This window comes from Oncorhynchus masou, chromosome 4 (assembly GCF_036934945.1).
Source record: "Oncorhynchus masou masou isolate Uvic2021 chromosome 4, UVic_Omas_1.1, whole genome shotgun sequence".
Taxonomy (NCBI): Eukaryota; Metazoa; Chordata; class Actinopteri; order Salmoniformes; family Salmonidae; genus Oncorhynchus; species Oncorhynchus masou.
Window position 1 is genome coordinate 333,621 of NC_088215.1, and position 20,975 is coordinate 354,595.

Consider the following 20,975-nt stretch of genomic DNA (forward strand, 5'->3'; position numbering starts at 1 on the left):
GGCAGCTCTGGCTGCTCCATGCAGACTGGCAGCTCTGGCTGCTCTATGCAGACTGACAGCTCTGGCTGCTCCATGTAGACTGGCAGCTCAGGCTGCTCTATACAGGCAGGAGGCTCCGGCAGCTCTGTAGAGGAGGAAGGCTCTAGAACCGCTGAACAGGCGGGAGACTCCGACAGCGCAGGAGAGGGAGAAAGCGCTGGCTGCGCTGAACAGGCGAGGCGCACTGAAGGCCTGATGCGTGGTGCTGGCACTGGTGGTATTTGGCCGAGGACACGCACAGGAAGCCTAGTGCGGGGAGCTGCTACTGGAGGGCTGGGGTGTGGAGGTGGTACTGGATAAAGGACAGGCACAGGAAGCCTGGTGCGGGGAGCTACTACCGGAGGACTGGTGTGTGAAGGTGGCACAGGATGGACTGGACCGTGAAGGTGTACTGGAGAGCCTGAGTGCAGGACTGGCACAGGACGTGCAAGGCTAGGTAGGTACACAGGAGGCTTAGTGCGTGAGGCTGGCACACTTTTCACCAGCCGACTAACACGCACCTCAGGACTAGTATGGAGTGCTGACCCAGGTGCCATTAAATCCCCGACACGCTCCGTCGGACGAATATTGTACCTAAAGCACCAAACTAGCAACTCCCTCATTAAACTCTCCTCCAATTTCCCCATTAACTCCTTCACAGTCTCTGCTTCGCTCACCTCCAACACTGGTTCTGGCCTCCTCCTTGGCTCTTCACAATAAACAGGGAGAGTTGGCTCAGGTCTGTCTCCTGACTCAGCCACTCCCCCTGATAGCCCCCCACCCAAGACATTTTTGGGGCTGCTTTTCGGGTTTCGCTCTGCGCCGCCGTGTCTTTCTTTTCGACTCCATTCTTCTATAGCCCTCTTCGCACTGCTCCAGCGAATCCCAGGCGGGCTCCGGCACTCTCTCTGGGTCGGCCGCCCACCTGTCTATTTCTTCCCACGTCGTTATATCCATACTGTATTCCATTGTGGGCTGCTCCTGTTTCCATCCACGTCGCCGTGCTGCCTCCTCATACCAGCGCCTCTCCGCTTCAGCCGCTTCTAATTCCTCCTTAGGGCGGCGATATTCACCAGGCTGAGCCCGGGGTCCTTTTCCTTCCAGCTCCTGTTTCCTCTTCGCCCGCTGCACCTTTGGGCGGCTACACTCCTCTGGTTTAGCCCAGGGTCCTCTTCCGTCAAGGATTTCCTCCCATGTCCAGAAATCCTTAATACGCGGCTCCTCTTTGGGCTGCACCTGCCTGTTGACACGCTGCTCGGTCCGAGTGTGGTGGGTGATTCTGTAATGACGTTCTTCTTTTGTTGAAAGAGAGTCGGACCGAAATGCAGCGTGTAGGTTACTCATGTTTATTTAGTGAAACAAACAAAACGAACTATACATGAATAACAAATAAATACAAAACAACAAACGGAACGTGAAACCTATTACAGCCTGACTGGTGAAACTAACACAGAGACAGGAACAATCACCCACGAAATGTAAAGCGAAACCCAGGCTACCTAAATATGGTTCCCAATCAGAGACAACGAGAATCACCTGACTCTGATTGAGAACCGCCTCAGGCAGCCAAACCTATTAAACACACACACCCCTAATCAGCTACAATCCCAACTACTACAAACCCCAATACGAAAATACAATACAATAAACCCATGTCACACCCTGGTCTGACTAACTAATAAACTAAAACACAAAATACTAAGACCAAGGCGTGACATATACAATGGGCGTGAGGTGTCATAAAACCCCCCACCTCCATAGCTCTCGATCTCTCGATGTCTCTTGTAGGAGTGTGGTCCACTGTAAACTGACCCGAACAGGCCAGTCATGACAGTCCCCCTCTAGTGGGTTAAACTTGGAAGGATTCTGCATGTTGCAACACACCATATGACCATCAGCTTTCCTGGTTTGTGGATCATTGTAGCAGTCCCCTCCTGGTGATTTACCCTGGTAGGATTTCTGCCAGCTGCAGATCACCACCAGAATGGACATGGGATGTCCCAGCCAGTTGTCCGGTTGTCACGGCTAGTGGATCTAGGCAGTAACTTGGGCAGATGTTAATAACGCACCACACTCAGTCAATACGTCATTACATTTCTTTCCCAAATGAGCGCCGTTGTGGCTCTAACTGGTGGTTGAATGGGGAACTTGTTTATGGCTCTATCACTTCCTAAATGTCAAAGGAAATTAAACAAAATGAATAAAAACATAAACAAGAGATATACAAAATATAGCTACCACACCTTATTCATCTAATTTGGACTATGTTCTATGTTCTATATATGTCCAAGGTCTTGGCTAAATTACTCTATCATGGCATTGTCTCTAATGTCATATCTAGGGCGATCCAACTTGAAGGTGGCTATTTAAGGCACCCTGAATGGCACCCTGAATGGCAAAGTTTACATTGGGGACATTACAGGGCTGCGCTAGTGAATTTGGGAGAGGAAACTGAGGATGCTGTGGATGGACCCCCTTTTGGGGTTTCAGGATCTAATTGCCAACTTTCAGAAAATCGGGATCGTTTCCGTTCCACAGGTGATCCTAGTATAAGACCTCATTAGGTCTTCCATTGCACGTGTGCACCTTTGTACGTAGTGGGTGCACACGCCAAGAGAAATAAGACCAAGGATCATGGTAACAGTCAGGATACTGTCCAGCACTGTCCAAGAGCGGGTGACAGACTAATCTTTTGGCTTGTAGTCAGTCGGGTCAACTAAAAGTGCCTCATCCAGTATGCTAAGATCAACAGTCATTGGTCCCTCTTTTGTGGAGCGATGGGTAACGATGCTTCGTGGGTGACTGTTGTTGATGTGTGCAGAGGCCCATACCCGGGCTCGAACCAGGGGCCCGAGGGGACGGACTAAAGTTATACTGTTACACTCCTTTAGTACAATACATAAGAAGTTCCCCCTATATCGCTGTGCACAAAGCAAGGGTTGGTATTGTAATGAGGTTAACACAGGTCGCTGTTTGGAGGGCTACAGTGGCTGAGTGCTTTCCTTCAGGTCCAGCTGAGCAAATGAAGTCTCCTGTACAGTGCCTTGTGAAAGTATTCGGCCCCCTTGAACTTTGCGACCTTTTGCCACATTTCAGGCTTCAAACAGAAAGATATAAAACTGTATTGTTTTGTGAAGAATCAACAACAAGTGGGACACAATGATGAAGTGGAACGACATTTATTGGATATTTCAAACTTTTTTAACAAATCAAAAACTGAAAAATTGGGCGTGCAAAATTATTCAGCCCCTTTACTTTCAGTGCAGCAAACTCTCTCCAGAAGTTCAGTGAGGATCTCTGAATGATCCAATGTTGACCTAAATGACTAATGATGATAAATACAATCCACCTGTGTGTAATCAAGTCTCCGTATAAATGCACCTGTACTGTGATAGTCTCAGAGGTCCGTTAAAAGCGCAGAGAGCATCATGAAGAACAAGGAACACACCAGGTAGGTCGGAGATACTGTTGTGAAGAAGTTTAAAGCTGGATTTGGATGCAAAAAGATTTCCCAAGCTTTAAACATCCCAAGGAGCACTGTGCAAGCGATAATATTGAAATGGAAGGAGTATCAGACCACTGCAAATCTACCAAGACCTGGCCGTCCTTCTAAACTTTCAGCTCATACAAGGAGAAGACTGATCAGAGATGCAGCCAAGAGGCCCATGATCACTCTGGATGAACTGCAGAGATCTACAGCTGAGGTGGGAGACACTGTCCATAGGACAACAATCAGTCGTATATTGCACAAATCTGGCCTTTATGGAAGAGTGGCAAGAATCAAATCAAATCAAAATCAAATTTATTTATATAGCCCTTCGTACATCAGCTGATATCTCAAAGTGCTGTACAGAAACCCAGCCTAAAACCCCAAACAGCAAGCAATGCAGGTGTAGAAGCACGGTGGTTAGGAAAAACTCCCTAGAAAGGCCAAAACCTAGGAAGAAACCTAGAGAGGAACCAGGCTATGTGGGGTGGCCAGTCCTCTTCCGGCTGTGCCGGGTGGAGATTATAACAGAACATGGCCAAGATGTTCAAATGTTCATAAATGACCAGCATGGTCGAATAATAATAAGGCAGAACAGTTGAAAATGGAGCAGCAGCACGGCCAGGTGGACTGGGGACAGCAAGGAGTCATCATGTCAGGTAGTCCTGGGGCATGGTCCTAGGGCTCAGGTCCTCCGAGAGAGAGAAGGAGAGAATTAGAGAACGCACACTTAGATTCACACAGGACACCGAATTGGACATGAGAAGTACTCCAGATATAACAAACTGACCCCAGCCCCCCGACACATAAACTACTGCAGCATAAATACTGGAGGCTGAGACAGGAGGGGTCAGGAGACACTGTGGCCCCATCCGAGGACACCCCCGGACAGGGACAAACAGGAAGGATATAACCCCACCCACTTTGCCAAAGCACAGCCCCCACACCACTAGAGGGATATCTTCAACCACCAACTTACCATCCTGAGACAAAGCTGAGTATAGCCCGCAAAGAACTCCGCCATGGCACAAACCAAGGGGGGCGCCAACCCAGACAGGATGACCACATCAGTGAATCAACCCACTCAGGTGACGCACCCCTTCCAGGGACGGCATGAGAGAGCCCCAGTAAGCCAGTGACCTAGCCCCTGTAATAGGGTTAGAGGCAGAGAATCCCAGTGGAAAGAGGGGAACCGGCCAGGCAGAGACAGCAAGGGTGGTTCATTGCTCCAGAGCCTTTCCGTTCACCTTCCCACTCCTGGGCCAGACTACACTCAATCATATGACCCACTGAAGAGATGAGTCTTCAGTAAAGACTTAAAGGTTGAGACCAAGTTTGCGTTTCTGACATGGGTAGGCAGACCGTTCCATAAAAATGGAGCTCTATAGGAGAAAGCCCTGCCTCCAGCTGTTTGCTTAGAAATTCTAGGGACAATTAGGAGGCCTGCGTCTTGTGACCGTAGCGTACGTGTAGGTATGTACGGCAGGACCAAATCAGAGAGATAGGTAGGAGCAAGCCCATGTAATGCTTTGTAGGTTAGCAGTAAAACCTACAAAGCCCCAAGAAGAACCCCAAGAAGAAAGCCATTTCTTAAAGATATCCATAAAAAGTGTTGTTTAAAGTTTGCCACAAGCCACCTGGGAGACACACCAAACATGTGGAAGAAGGTGCTCTGGTCAGATGAAACCAAAATTGAACTTTTTGGCAACAATGCATAACGTTATGTTTGGCGTAAAAGCAACACAGCTCATCACCCTGAACACACCTTATCCCCACTGTCAAACATGGTGGTGGCAGCATCATGGTTTGGGTCTGCTTTTCTTCAGCAGGGACAGGGAAGATGGTTAAAATTGATGGGAAGATGGATGGAGCCAAATACAGGACCATTCTGGAAGAAAACCTGATGGAGTCTGCAAAAGACCTGAGACTGGGACGGAGATTTGTCTTCCAACAAGACAATGATCCAAAACATAAAGCAAAATCTACAATGGAATGGTTCAAAAATAAACATATCCAGGTGTTAGAATGGCCAAGTCAAAGTCCAGACCTGAATCCAATCGAGAATCTGTGGAAAGAACTGAAAACTGCTATTCACAAATGCTCTCCATCCAACCTCACTGAGCTCGAGCTGTTTTGCAAGGAGGAATGGGAAAAAATTTCAGTCTCTCGATGTGCAAAACTGATAGAGACATACCCCAAGCAACTTACAGCTGTAATCGCAGCAAAAGGTGGCGCTACAAAGTATTAACTTAATTAAGGGGGCTGAATAATTTTGCACGCCCAATTTTTCAGTTTTTGATTTGTTAAAAAAGTTTGAAATATCCAATAAATGTCATTCCACTTCATGATTGTGTCCCACTTGTTGTTGATTCTTCACAAAAAATACAGTTTTATATCTTTATGTTTGAAGCCTGAAATGTGGCAACAGGTCGCAAAGTTCAAGGGGGCCGAATACTTTCGCAAGGCACTGTATCTGTAGTGCAAAGAGAGGACTGCCAACCTGCTTCTCCCTTCATCCCTCTCTGTCTCTCACTGTCCCTCTTTGCCCTTTCCTCTGTATCTCTGTCCCTCAATGGGAGAATCTCCATTGGTTTTGCTCAACTCCTCGCGTCCTCACCTCCGTCCTCTCCTCGCCCTCCTTTTGAAAAAGCTCAAAGGTAATCAAGGAGAGGAGGTGAGGAAAGGAAACCTGGAAACAAATATGCTTAAATGAAATGACTCTCCACTAGCACGTCATTAGGAAAATTACATTTACAATGGAGTAATCCCAAAATACATGTGTTAAGTGGTAAAAATACATTTAGATAGTTACACTAGACATTTTATAGAGGGATAAGTAGTGTATTATTTTTAACTATGGGCATGCTTTTCTCAGAGAAAACAATATTTGATTGAAAGGGGGTGTGGCGGATTTTAAAACACTCGTGTTAACTGCCGGGAGGATACATCTGTGCTTAGGCTATGGAGGAGAGGAGGAAACTCCTCCGAATTGCTAGCATCCTACATATGGTGAACAATTTTTGGTTTCCGGGTCACAGTGTAGAAGAGGACAGGAATGGAGGAGAGGATGGATTTTTTTCCATTTGAGAATCCCCTTCCCTATCCTTCTTTCTCTCTATCTATCCCTCCTTCTCTTTCTCCCCCTCTACAGTTCCACCATTCAATAAACTACACTATTACGGGACCATTTCTCTCTTCATTCCTGTGTTTTATTGTAGGTGGGTATGTAGTGATAAGAAAGGTGAATAATAGAGAATAATAGATAAGACATAAGCTGATATGTCATGAGGATGTGATTTCATACACAGGCAGTGTAACAATGTTCTGGGAATAGAATATGAATATCACAAAGTATAACACATTTATGAAAATGATTTTCTACCTAAATGAGGCAGGAATAACCCAATCTTATCATATTTAAACAAGGTTATGGCATTCATGACAGTAACCACGTAAGATGCTTTGAAAAACGTTAAGCTCCAGTATACCTGCTGTTGAGGCCTATATCATTGTAGCGCGCTATGTTATACTTATTTGGCTGTGACATAAAACCCTTCTCTGTGTCAAGTGCCCATTCCAAATCGACCCCAACATCTGTGAAGTTGTAGTGCTCTGGAGGACTACTTAGTTATAACACACAATGTAATACTGTTTGTCAATTTGTAAGTCGCTCTGGATAAGAGCGTCTGCTAAATGACTTAAATGTAAATGTAATGTACTGTAGCTCAATGTGTAAGGATGAGATTCCTCATGTATTGTTGGTAGGGTTGGAGAGTATCCAGATTTTCATATCGTCATACCATTCTTCTTTCATATTGGTATAATACGCTATTACCGGCTTGGTACACAAGGTTGCGCCAAAAAAAAAAAAAAAAAAACACGCCATTGGGCGTCTATTACCAGAATGCTAACAAAATGTGCAGTAATAGCGAATTTCAATGGGGGCTGCTTGCTAAATATGCTAACGAGTGAAACCAATTCGCTCGTTAGCGAAGACAGGCAATCCAGCTCATAAAGTTACAAATAAATAGGTAGCAGCTACCAAATGTCATTTTTTTGTGAGTTTGGACATGAGAACTTGAAACATTGCGCAAATGAACAAAGTTTTGACGCCTTCTTGTCTGAAGGAAAAACAGTACTGGCTCTGGAGCAACATGTTGTAGGCCACAGATTTGTATAACTAAACCAAGATAGACCACAGCCCGTAGTATCAAATGGAAACAATGAGTCATAGTGGACAGAACAAGCAAGGTGAGCAGAGCCAGGAACGAGCGAGCCTAACCCAACCATGATGTTGCTGTCACTTTGACCTCTTTGTTGACATATCTACACCACTCCAGTGGCTTCAATTGACGCCACATGTCCATGACTGTTTCAATATACTGACCGAGAATAACCTACACTGGACTTCAATCTTCAAATCAGGTGAAGCTGGTTTGAATATGTCCGACGGTCAAATGTGTCGTTATAAACAGTGATACAATTCCAAAGGGTCCGGACCGAATAATTAAATACGTCCTCTCAGGAGAATGAGTTTTGACACGCACATGCGCAGATTGATTGTAAAGCGGGCCTTGAATCATGTCAAGACACGGTCGAAACGGAGGAGGTAAACTAAATAGCATAACGGATTTTAACATCACAAAATAATGCACAAAAGGCTAACCGAACGCATGTTCAATAGTAGACAAAATATATATTGACGTCAAACTCCGTATACGTGAAGATAATCTCATGCTTGGTTGACCAGCTAGCTACATTAGGCGTATTTAGCTTTCCTAGCACACCCGATTCGCTAATCAATTGCTTTATTAAGTAGCTATTTTTCGATCGAAATGTTTTAATGGGGGCAATTTGCAGTTGCTACATCCATTTGTGGACCTATACATGAATGAAATGTGCCCATTGTTGCATTGAATATTGAAGAATTTAAAGGTGCAATATGCAGATCGCTCCGCAATTTCCTGTTGCTAAAATTATATTAATTTACTTAATTTCAGTTTGTGACAAAACAATCAGTCATTGTGTAGAGAATCATTGTACCATCTAAACCGCTGTGAAAGATATTTTCCATAACAAAAAGTAACATATTGCAGCTTAAATGCCTCATGACCATAGTTCAACTGTTGTACCCAATGTTTGCAAACCATGTAAATGTTAACAAACACTAGATGTAAAGCCTCAAAACATGGTGAAAACTATAATGTGATATCATAGATGGTCATTCTTTATATCCATTGCTCTATGGATTTGAGATTGGTTACATTTCTCCATCCCCATCCCTCAGCTTTTTAACAAAACAGGGGCAGGGATCGCTTTGTTTCAACTGCACTGTGATAGCTCTGGTTCACAGTCTGAGATTAATGCCATACATTTGTTTGGAAAATGTCCTCTCACAAGCCAGAATGTTGAATGACTTAACAGGTTGTCTGTAAGAATATGAGACATATTCACAGGAAAGTATACTTCAATGAACTTTAAGGCACTGGTAGTGCGTTCAGATTTCTATCACCTGAAGCCAGCGCGGAACCATGTAAACACATGCACGAGCATGCGTCTCTTGTGCACATGCTTCAAGTGATCGAAATCTGAACACACTGCCAGGGCTTTGAAAAGTTTATGTAATTATACTTCCTGTCAATATAATAGCTCACATCAAATCAAATTTTATTTGTCACATACACATGGTTAGCAGATGTTAATGTGAGTGTAGCGAAATGCTTGTGCTTCCAGTTCCGACAATGCAGTAATAACCAACAAGTAATCTAACTAACAATTCCAAAACAAATTTCTTATACACAGTGTAGGGGATAAAGAATATGTACATAAAGATATGAATGAGTGATGGTGCACAGCAGCATAGGCAAGATACAGTAGATGGTATCGAGTACAGTAAATACATATGAGATGAGTATGTAAACAAAGTGGCATAGTTAAAGTGGCTAGTGATGCATGTATTACATACGGATGCAGTAGATGATAGAGTACAGTATATACGTATACATATGGGATGAATAATAACGTAGGGTATGTAAACATTATATTAGGTAGCATTGTTTAAAGTGGCTAGTGATATATTTTACATCCTTTCCCATCAATTCCCATTATTGAAGTGGCTGGAGTTGAGTCAGTGTGTTAGCAGCAGCCATTGAAGTGGCTGGAGTTGAGTCAGTGTGTTGGCAGCAGCCACTCAATGTGGCTGCTGCCAACACACTGCAAAAAGACCAACCACATGGACAACCGGTAAAGTGAGTAAAAAATATAATTTAATCTGTTGTCACAGCCGGCCGTGACCGGGAGACCCATGAGGCAGCGCACAATTATCCAAGCGACGTCCGGGTTAGGCCTTTGAGCTTTTCCTCATTGTGGCGGGCTGGGTGGCTGTAAGCTGACTTCGGTCGCCAGTTGGACGGTGTTTCTTGGATATCACGAAAAAGGGGGTAAAAGTACGAAAAACTAAAAAATCTACATTTTATTCAATATTTTGGCTTGTAGAGGTCGTGAGAGGGAACTTTCCTGATCCAAACGCATATTTCTGTCCGACGTGGAATTCAATGCAATTCAATGCCAGGTCTTCAGGCTAAACTGCTTAAGGTTGATTCTTTGCCTAATTTATCACATTTTCAGGCTTCAAATATTGGCTCAAGTGTGATTTAGATGATACGTAATTGCAGAAAATCACTACATGCAGCTCATTGTTATGTGGAAAAGCACACAATATTATGTTCATATGCCTGACACATCATTTATTTTAGACCATAGCATGAGGAACTGCCTCAGGCCAACTCTATGCTAATCGTTCACTGACCTCAATACATGGGATGCCTTGAGAGGACCGCATTTCAATGCAATTTCCACATTTGTGCAGTTACTTTTGATACTGAGCTTAGGGGAGTGGGAAATCAAAGGCCTCTCGGAACAGAATCAGTGAGTTGCAGAAGTGGTGGCACCTCTTTCTATTTTTCCTTTGCAGACGCTAAGGTTTACGTCGGTAACCTGGGCACTGGTGCAGGGAAAGGAGAGCTAGAGCGGGCGTTTGGGTATTACGGACCCTTGAGAACAGTGTGGATTGCTAGGAACCCCCCAGGGTTTGCCTTTGTGGAGTTTGAAGACACCCGGGATGCAGAAGATGCGGTGCGTGGCCTTGACGGCAAGTAAGTGGTACCTCAAGACTCCAGACTTCGCCCCCAAGTTTAGCCTACACTCCAAGACCTGCAAGCTGAAAGGGCTCAGAGGGCACCAGTGTTGTTGACGTTTGCCAGTCAATAATGTAGTTTGCTCTTTGCAAATATTGAAGCATTTCATTGGTTTAGGGACATCTATCAGTAGACAGTAAGCAGGTAGCTGGTATGATCTTGTTACCCATTTGCTGCTATCCAGATTAAACACTTTAGGCATGTTCCTAAATGCTTGTTACGCTTTAGATGGGTTTCGTCATGTCCTCTTTTTAAAGTGAACTATTCCATTGTGCAATTTGCTTACTGTTGAACTGACTGTCGTTTCAGGTTAATTTCTGGATCTCGAGTTCGAGTTGAATTATCTACAGGGATGCCGCGGCGATCTCGGTACGAGCGTGCGCCCACCAACCGGCCCTTTGACTCCAACGACAAGTGCTATGAGTGTGGTGAGCGGGGACACTATGCCTACGACTGCCACCGCTACAGTCGACGCAGGAGGAGCAGGTATGCCTCCTTAACCAATGCATCAGATTTTGGTATTTTTTCTTATTTTGGTAGTTGTCGCTTATTTTTCATTGTCTTATGTAGATTAAAAAAAGTAAAGATGATTATTATACAATCTTGACAAACTGCCTGTGTCTAGGCTACCTGTTGTTGTTGCTACTTTTGTCTCCGCTTGTCACTTAATCCCTTTTAAAATATGGAAATACTTCTGAACTGTTATGTGGGAATCTTTTTGTTAACAACTCACCTGGTCAAAACATTTCAGGTTTCGTCGTTTGATTCAGAGTGTCACGATCCTTAACGATTTCATGAGGCATCTAGCAAATTCCACACTTTTGATCCTTCTATGACCATGGGGTTGATCGATCAGCCAGACCTCCCCTTCTCAAGCAACTGCCACATCTAGCTGCACCTTAAAGATTTCATAGAGGGCTGACAATGCACCAGATGATTTGGTTATCAATTTGGGCCTGGGGTTTTGTAAAGAGGACAACCTGGTAGACCATGGTCCCGTCTAGAAAAATCGCCTTGCATCTATCAAGTCTCAATCAAGCGATTTGGCTGTCAATACGACCATCATCGTTAGAAATCGAAGAACACGACTAGATGCAGAGGTCGGCTGATAGATACTTCTAGATCGCCTAGATCTGCTCGAACCTTGGTCCAAAGTGGGTCAACCGGGCAATCTTGCAAGGTTTATTTCAAGTACCAATTAATGTGTTTTTATCTCCAATGTAATGTATGACTTGACAATAACATTCCTCTCTTCCACTCTTTACTAGAGAACTGAAAGGCCTGCTTTAAGCAGGATACGTTAGCGCCATGAACAGCTATGTCTATATAGTGACTCCTACTACCAGTATCATTGCACGTGTAATGTTAAATCTAATGTAATCCCCCCCTTTTTGTGTTTTGATTTGAGTGAGTGTCAGAGCGTCAGTGGGCTTAGGGTGATTGTTGTTGTCAGTGGTCAGGTTAGAAATAAAAACAGACTAAGGCAGTCTTATGTGGGGTTTCGCGGGGCCTGCTCTGAACTGTCCTTCTTTCCCTCCCTCCCCCTCGTTTGGATGTGGTTTAGGTCCCGGTCTCACTCCAGGTCCGGTGGGAGGAGGTACTCTCGCTCTCGCAGCCGGGACCGTGGCAGGAGGTGAGCGCTCGTATGCATTGTCCTTTCTTGTTCCAAAGGCGCTGTTGTCCAACTTCCTCAATCATCGATGGTTCCTCAAGGGTCTATTCTTGGTCCTCAAAGGAAAAACAGGTTTTTAGAAATGTTGCAAATGTAAAAGAAAAATATATATATAAAATCACATTTACATAAGTATTCAGACCCTTTACTCAGTACTTTGTTGAAGCACCTTTGGCAGCATTTACAGCCTCGAGTCTTCTTGGCTATGATGCTACAAGCTTGGCACACCTGTATTTGTGGAGTTTCTCACATTCTTCTCTGCAGATCCTCTCAAGCTCTGTCAGGTTGGATGGGGAGCGTCACTGCACAGCTATTTTCAGGTCTCCAGAGATGTTCAATCGCGTTCAAGTGGTGCCTCTGTCTGAGCCACTCAAGGACATTCAGAGACTTGTCCCATAGCCACTCCTGTGTTGTCTTGGCTGTGTGCTTAGGGTCATTGTCCTGTTGGAAGGTGAACCTTCGACCCAGTCTTAAGGTTCATATTTCCCTTGATCCTGACTAGTCTCCCAGTCCCTGCCGCTTAAAAACATCCCCAAAGCATGATGCTGCCACCACCTTGCTTCCCCGTAGGGATTAAGACCTCATTGGAGTGCTGCAGAGATGGTTGTCCTTCATCTCCACAGCAAAACTTTGGAGCTTTGTCAGAGTAACCATTCGGTTCTTGGTCACCTCCCTGACCAAGGCCCTTCTCCCCCGATTGCTCAGTTTGGCTGGGTGGCCGGCTCTAAGAAGAGTTTACATTTAAGAATGATTGAGGCCACTGTGTTCTTGGGGACTTTCACTGCTGCAGAATTAAGTTGTAGAAACATCTCAAGACTGATTAATGGAAACAGGTTATTTCAACAAAGGAGCTGATCGTGGACTTCAGCAGAGGGAGCACCCCCCCCCTCATCCACATTGACGTGACCGCAGTAGATAAGGTGGATCACTGACGAACTGAAATGGTCCACCATTTCCACACAGATAGTGTGGTAAACAAGGCGCAGCAGCGCCTCTTCAACCTCAGGAGGCTGTTGAAATGTGGCTTTACACCTAAAACCTTCACAAACTTTTACAGATACACAATTGAGAGCATCCTGTCGGGCTGTATCACCGCCTGGTACGGAAACTGCACCACCCGCAACTGCAGGGCTCTACAGAGGGTGGTGTGGTTGCCCAACGCATCACCAGGGGCAAACTACCTGCCCTCCAGGACACCTACCTCACCCGATGTCACAGGAAGAACAAAAATATCATCAAGGACAGCAACCACCCGAGCCACTGCCTGCTCACCCCGCTATAATCCAGAAGGCGAGATCAGTACAGGTGCATCAAAGCTGGACCGAGAGACTGAAAAACAGCTTCTATCTCAAGGCCATCAGACTGTTAAATAGCCATCACTAGCACATTAGAGGCTGCTGCTTTTATACATAGACTTAAATCATCACTGTCCACTTTAATAATGGAACACTAGTCACTTTAATAATGTTAACATATTTTGCATTACTCATCTCATGTATATACTGTATTATATCCTATTACACTATATCTTACTCCACACCGCTCTGACATTGCTCGCCCAAATATTTATATATTCTTAATTCCATTCCTTTAATTTAGATTTGTGTGTATTGTTGTGAAATTGTTAGATCAGGGCTGCCCAACCCTCTTCCTGGAGATCTACCATCCTGTGGGTTTTCCGTCCAACCTTAATACCCTGACTACACTGCTCGCGTGTGTGAGCGTTGCAAAATAAATGTAGAAATCTATATTATTCAGTTATTGCACCCACGCTGCCCGCGCGCAGCAACGTGTGTCTGCGTTGCTAAGGGCTAAAATAGTAGTCAGTTTTATTTGTGATGCAGATTGGGAGAGGCAGGACTTGCAGTGCATCTCCTCATTGGTTTATAGAAGCAGGTATCCACGTGCCATCTCCTCATTGGTTATACCCCCAGAAAAACGAACGAGCCACTCGCAATATAAAGTCAAGAAAAGAAAAGGCCTAGAAGGAGGAGAGATGACTAGAAACGATTCGGTTGACCGTCTTATGTGTGGATTAGTAGAGGCCCTTGTGCATTTCAGGTAAAATAACAACTATATAATAACAAGTATATTAATAATAACTATATTTAGCTAGCTAGCAACAGAAAGCTAGCTAAATAGGACAAATTAGCTAGCAAGTGCTAGCTAGCTAAATTGCCATAAATGTTGAATGGTTTAGAGTTTGTTTTGATATTTTAACCTGCGTGTCGTGATCGCGTTTGATGTGGGGGGACAAAATAAATGTATGCACGATGGCGCACACGTGCAGCCGGTTTGGGTTCCGTGTAATTTAACACGCCTGGTTCTACTTATTAGTTGCTCAACAAGACCTTAACTAGCTGAATCAGATATGCTAAATTAGGGTTGGACTGAAAACCTACAGGACAGTAGATATCCAGGAAGAGGGTTGGGCAGCCCTGTGTTAGCAATTACTGCACTGTTGGAGCTAGAAACACAAGCATTTCGCTACACCTGCAATAACATCTGCTAAACACGTGTATGTGACAAATACAACTGGATTTTATTTATTTACCTGAGCTCAATTTTGAGTCTCACAGCAAAGAGTCTGAATACTTATGTAAATAGGTTTTTATATATTATTTTTGCAACAAACAAAAAAACTGTTTTTGCTTTGCCATCATGGGGTATTGTGTGTAGATTGATGAGGAAAATGTTTTGTTTTGTTTTTATTTTTTTAATAAGGCTGTAACAAAACAAAATGTGGAAAATTTGGAAGGGGTCTGAATACTTTACAAATGCACTGTATATACACTGAGTGTACAAAACATTAGGGACACTTTCCTAATATTCAGTTGCACCCCCTTTTGCCCATAGGTATCAGGGCATGTGTGTAGATTGATGATGTTGATTCATTACAAATGTTTTGTTTTGTTTTTATTTTTTTAATTACAAAGGCTGTAACAAAACAAAATGTGGAAAACTCCGCTGTTTGGAAGGGTTTGTTCCACCATTGAATACAGTTTTACAAATGTACTTCCTCAATGGTATATACACTGAGGGCCTGTACAAAACATTAGGGACACTTTCCTAATATTCAGTTGAACACCACGGGCCCGTTCTGGATGAGTTGTAGGGGTTTAATGCCCAGTAATAGAAAAGTGCCTCAGGATTCCTGTGTCGGGGCATGGAGTCCACAAGGTGTCAAGTGTTCCACAGGGATGCTGGCCCATGTTGATTCCAATGTTTCCCACGGTTGTGTCAAGTTCTCTGGATGTCCTTTGGGTGGTGGACTCCCCCTTCATCTCTACACTGATTGAAGTGGATTTAACAAGTGACATCAATAAGGGATCATAGCTTTCACCTGGTCGGTCTGTCACGGTTCTCCAACCCTGTTCCTGGAGAGCTACCTTCCTGTATGTTTTTGCTCCACCCCCAGTTGTAAACTAACCTGATTCAGCTGCTCTAACAGCTTATTATTAGAATCAGGTTTGCTAGGTTAGGGTTGGAGTGAACCTACAGGACGGTAGCTCTTCAGGAACAGGGGTTGGAGAGCCCTGGGTTGTCATGGAAAGAGATGGTGTTCCTAATGTTTTGTACACTCGGTGTAGAGTAAATTGTCATTACACTTATGCCATACATAACTCCACATACATACATTCACCACATAAACATATACAGATTTGTATGTGTTACGGTAGTACGATAGAGTAGTTGATCAGGAATGGCTAATAGCTTTGATATCTATGTTCTAGATCAAGATCCTTCTCTCCACGCCGCTCTCGTTCTCCTAGAAGATCGAGAGCCCTTACCCCCAAGAGATCAAGGTAAATTGTAGAAAAATGGAGTTGCTTGCATTATTTAAAGATCCCACATTGTGTATAAATAAATAAAGGTTAACTAAAAAATAATATTGTTCACTTATTTATTAAAGGATGGGTGTTGATGCTTTTCCCCCTCATTTCTTTTTAGATCTCGGTCAAAGTCCAGATCAAGGTCTAGGTCACTTTCTCGTGCAAAGACCAGGTGAGAAATATAACTATTTCAATGCTTTGATCAGCGTTTCGTTGCTGTTGTCAACAATGCAGCTACATAAATTGAGTAATTAACACTTAAACTGCTGCATTATGTCAATCCCCAAAGATTGTCACTACCGCAACAAAATACAATTTTGTGTTGACCGTTTCAGGTATTACAATGTCCCCTTCATATATTATTTCACTGACTTAAGAGACTAAATCAGGTGTCAAACTCATTCTATGGAGGGCATGGTGTCTGCGGGCTTTTCCTTTTAAATGAAGAGAGAGACAACCAGGTGAGGAGAGGTCCTTACTACATTGGAACAAAATTATAAACATAATTGTTTGTCCCATGTTTCATGAGCTGAAATAAAAGATCCCAGAAATGTTCCACAAAAAGCTTATTTCTCTCAAATGTATGTGCACAAATTTGTTTACATTCCTGTTAGGGGGCATTAATTGCCAAGATAATCCATCCACCTGACAGATGTGGCATATCAAGAACCTGATTAAATGGATCGGATCATTTTTTGGATCAGCAAAAAAAAGGGAGACAAATATAACTCTGCTTTTCATTTTACTTAACGAACACTTAAAGCAAGGAACTTTTCAATGTTTACATAAAATATTAAAATAAAATATTCAATACTTAATTGTTAAATTAAAGTGCAATATCAGGCATGATGCCTTCTTCCTTTTGTTAGGTTCTTATTTTTGATAATAAATGACTCACGGACACTAAAGGACCTTAACCAAGTTTAATTATTCCCAAAGGTTCTGCACAGCTGTATTCAGACAGCAAGACATTTCTCACCATCACAGTTATATACATCCCACTTAAGACGTTCCTCCTTCTCTCCAATCCTCTCCAAAAGAGTAACAGGATACCAAACCCGTATTGCCCCCCAAAGGGGATCTGACCTCACCTCCTGAACTCAACCCCCTCCTTCACCTAATCCACAGATGTCCATCTGTCTTTCCTGTATCAACACGGTGCTCTCCTCCCGTCCCCCAACACGCCAAAGCCACTCTGTCTTTCTACAGATCTCACTCCTTATTATACTATACGTCTAATCTATCATGTCTTTAACATCTCAAATGTTCAAAATGTCGAATCCAACACTGAACAATAGTGAAAAAATTGCCTGTCCACATCATTAAAAAAAAGTTAAGAAAGCAAAGCAGACCTGAGTATAACTTCAAATTATTTTTCAAAAAGATGATGTCTACATTGTCTGGGGAGAGGGTAGACCTCTTTGCAGTCACTATGTCACCTGCCGTGGAGAACCCTCTCGCTAGGTGCTGTAATGCCAAGCACAGCCAGGTAGGGCCTTGCCATCATGGCAATGTGAGGGCTGACTTTTCCACCTTGCCAGTGGATCACCATCCACTGGAATGCCACTTGCCTATTGTAGGATGACGCCTCCTCTTTGATGGTGTTGGCAAAGATCTTGCCTGTGTCCTTGCTCGCAAAGGTCTCCCTGAAACGCTCCTTCATGGCCAAATTATTTTGTGGAGGAGTTGCCTCTGAGAAGGCTCCTGTCGGCTCTGTGGCTTGACCCTGCAGAGAAAATTACTTGATCTATTAAACTAATTATTTATTTTCGTATTTCTTCATAGAACTATAATTGTGGCAATAACATTTAATAAAATCCATTATTGTTCCAAATCAAAAATGGATGATTCTAATAGCATTAGCATAGACTAAGATTAGACTGCAGTATATTTATTGTTTAAGTAATTCACCCTTATTTTTATTTTTACCTCTTCAGTGACCACAATCTCAGGGGTGAGATCACTGTATGTCCTCCGGTGTAGGGCAGGGTCTAGGTGAGACAGGGACTTGAACCTTGGATCCAGTGCAGTAGATCTATGAAGGTAGTCCTGTACATTAGGGGGTATCTGGGGTTAGGGACACAATTGCATTTTATTGTTGGCAATTTGAATACACAGCGATACCGTGACGAGATCCTGAGGCCCATTGTCGTGCCATTCATCCTCCACCATTACCTCATATTTCAGTATGATAATGCATGGCCCTGTGTTTGGGATGCTCTGTATCGACATGTACAACAGCGCGTTCCAGTTCCCGCCAATATCCTGCAACTTTGCGCAGCCATTGAAGAGGTGTGTGACTATTCCACAGGCCACCTTTAATTTTTTAAAAGATATCTGTGACCAAGTGATGCATATCTATATTCCCATATGAAATCCATAGATTTTTGGCAGAATGAGTTTATTTAAATTGACTGATTTTCTTATATGAACTGTAACTCAGTAAAGTCATTGAAATTGAAGCATATTGATTTATATTTTTGTTCAGTGTAATTCGTGACTTATTTCATCAATCAAATACAAGGGAAGAGCGAAACCCCGCAGATACTCGGCTCTCAGTGCATTGAGTTGAAGTGAGGGCTGAAGCCTTGTCCACACTGCAGACCTTAATGCTCAAATCAGTTTTGTTTCTCAAATGCGTTTTGTAGTAGTGACTGTCGTACTTGTGACCACATCTTACTTGCCCTTTGTGCCGTTGTCTGTACACCAATAATGTTTGTACTATGTTTTGTGCTGCTACCATGTTGTTGCTACCTTGTTGTTGTCATGTTGTGTTACTACCATGCTGTGTTGTCATGTGTTGCTGCCATGCTATGTTGTTGTCTTAGGTCTCTCTTTATGTAGTGTTGTGGTGTCTCTCTTGTCGTGATGTGTGTTTTGTCCTATATTTTATTTTGTAATCCCAGTCCCCGTCCTCACAGGAGTCCTCTTGGTAGGCAGTCATTGTATATAAGAATTTGTTCTTAACTGACTTGCCTGGTTAAATAAAAGTACATTTGTGTGTACAGACAGCAGTCATATGCTGTCATGGTTACACTGGTTGTCATAGTAACAACGGGTATGTGCACGGTGGTGTAGGCTGATTGGTGGTGGTGCTCGTGCTTCCCATCACTTTGTAGAAAACTAAGGTGACAACTTTGCCTGCCATGGACGTTTCCCAGTTGCTTTGAATGTTCAAAATCATAGTGTAAGATCAAGCCTCAAATGATAAGATGATCCAACTTTCAAAGCTGACTAGCCACAGCAGTCAACTAGCTAGCTAGGTAGAGGTTTAGCTTTCTAGCACATTCACTAATTTGTTTCTAAACGATTAACAAGCCAGTTAGCTACAATGTCATGTTCTTGTCAAACTGTCAACAGAGTAGCTTGAGTGCAAATAAATCAGATTTGACCATTCAGACAAGTCACATGGCCAGCAATCAGATTGAAGGTGGTTTGAAATATCCGATTCCATGTAGCTTTTGAATGTTCATACTGCAGGAAAAGTAACAGAAGTGATCTTAAGGTGGAGATAAATAAATAAATAAATAACTTACACGAAAAAGGGACACTTTAAATCTAAAGAATGCCTTGTATGTTTACTTCTTCAGGACTGGTTCCCCCACGAGGAGGTATGCAGAAGTATTGAGTCTGACCCCAATTTTCTTCCCACCATTCTCCTCTCTAAACGAGCTATGGAACAGTTTGACAATGCATGATAAGCAGCAAAACGAGACAATGAAAATGTTGTCTATCCATACAGTTTAAACGGTGTAGATGCATGATGGTTCATTAAGTCGGGCTACTTAAGCATTACAAATGAAAGGTAGACTCAGCAATAAATCAACAACAATTAGATTCAATCTTTCAGTTCAATGTGTGAAATATGTATTAAAAGGTTATTTGAATTGTATTCTTTAAATTCACCAAAATAATAAATTTGCATGACAAACTTATATTAAATGCATGTTCCTTAAATACTTTGCTTGCTACCAGTTGCCATTGTCGAAGTCTTTTAAGAATGAGCACTAAAATTAAAATTAAAAGCTGTTCAAAATCTAAAGATTCACCTCAAAAACGAAGGTGCGTTTTTCCTCACAGCTGAGGTAATGACTTTAATTTGGGTTTAATGCACAGCAAATAAATGAAGAGGGAAAACTAATTTCTCTTTTTCTCTCTTTCAGCCACTCTACCTCGAGGAGTCCTCGTCGAGGTGACAGCTCGGAGAGAGACGACTGAACTTTGAAGTTTTTGTTTCTTTATGTAAGCATTTCCTGTGACTAAGTTCTTTGTTAACCCATTGTATTATTTGAAAATATGTAGCTTGTTAATTTCCTCTTGAGGCATATTACTGACATTTCAAAAAGAAGCAATTGGGACCCAGTTTGGAATGTGTTTGTTTTAGAAATAGTTGTTGGTTAATAAAGTATATTTGATTTAAAACTGTTTGGTGGTGTGTTGTCCATCTGGGCACAGTTGGCCTGTATATAGCACAACTCAATGAAATGGTTAATAAAAGGTTTTTGATTGAGTGTTTGTGTTAACTCTTCCTATAGAGGGCAATGTTGCACTTCTTTGAATTTTGAAATCAGGATCATAACACACTGTTCTTGTTTTATCCTTGATACCAAACGGCTACTAAACTCAGCAAAAAAATAAACATTCCTTTTCAGGACCCTGTCTTTCAAAGATAATTTGTAAAAATCCAAATAACTTCACAGATCTTCATTGTAAAGGGTTTAAACACGGTTTCCCATGCTTGTTCAATGAACCATAAACAATTAATGAAC

The 20,975-nt window shown here is 42.9% G+C and overlaps 1 protein-coding gene across 4 annotated transcripts; it reads left to right on the forward strand.

Moving 5' to 3' along the window:
* The first annotated feature begins 8,005 nt into the window (after positions 1–8,005).
* On the forward strand, positions 8,006–20,717 carry LOC135520864 (serine/arginine-rich splicing factor 7-like). Of its 4 annotated transcripts, none has more exons than XR_010452460.1 (8): positions 8,006–8,114; positions 10,479–10,659; positions 11,011–11,187; positions 12,266–12,334; positions 16,108–16,179; positions 16,325–16,378; positions 16,542–16,667; positions 20,370–20,717. XR_010452460.1 is itself a non-coding variant. In XM_064946686.1 (8 exons), exons 1-8 carry the CDS (start codon positions 8,087–8,089, stop codon positions 20,422–20,424), a joined length of 657 nt encoding a protein of 218 aa, XP_064802758.1. In that variant the 5' UTR covers positions 8,006–8,086; the 3' UTR covers positions 20,425–20,717. The 4 variants fall into 4 exon arrangements, 3 of the variants coding, with proteins under 3 accessions (XP_064802758.1, XP_064802766.1, XP_064802749.1); XM_064946686.1 differs by lacking the exon at positions 16,542–16,667 and adding an exon at positions 19,797–19,817; XM_064946694.1 differs by lacking the exon at positions 16,542–16,667.
* Positions 20,718–20,975: the final 258 nt, after the last annotated feature.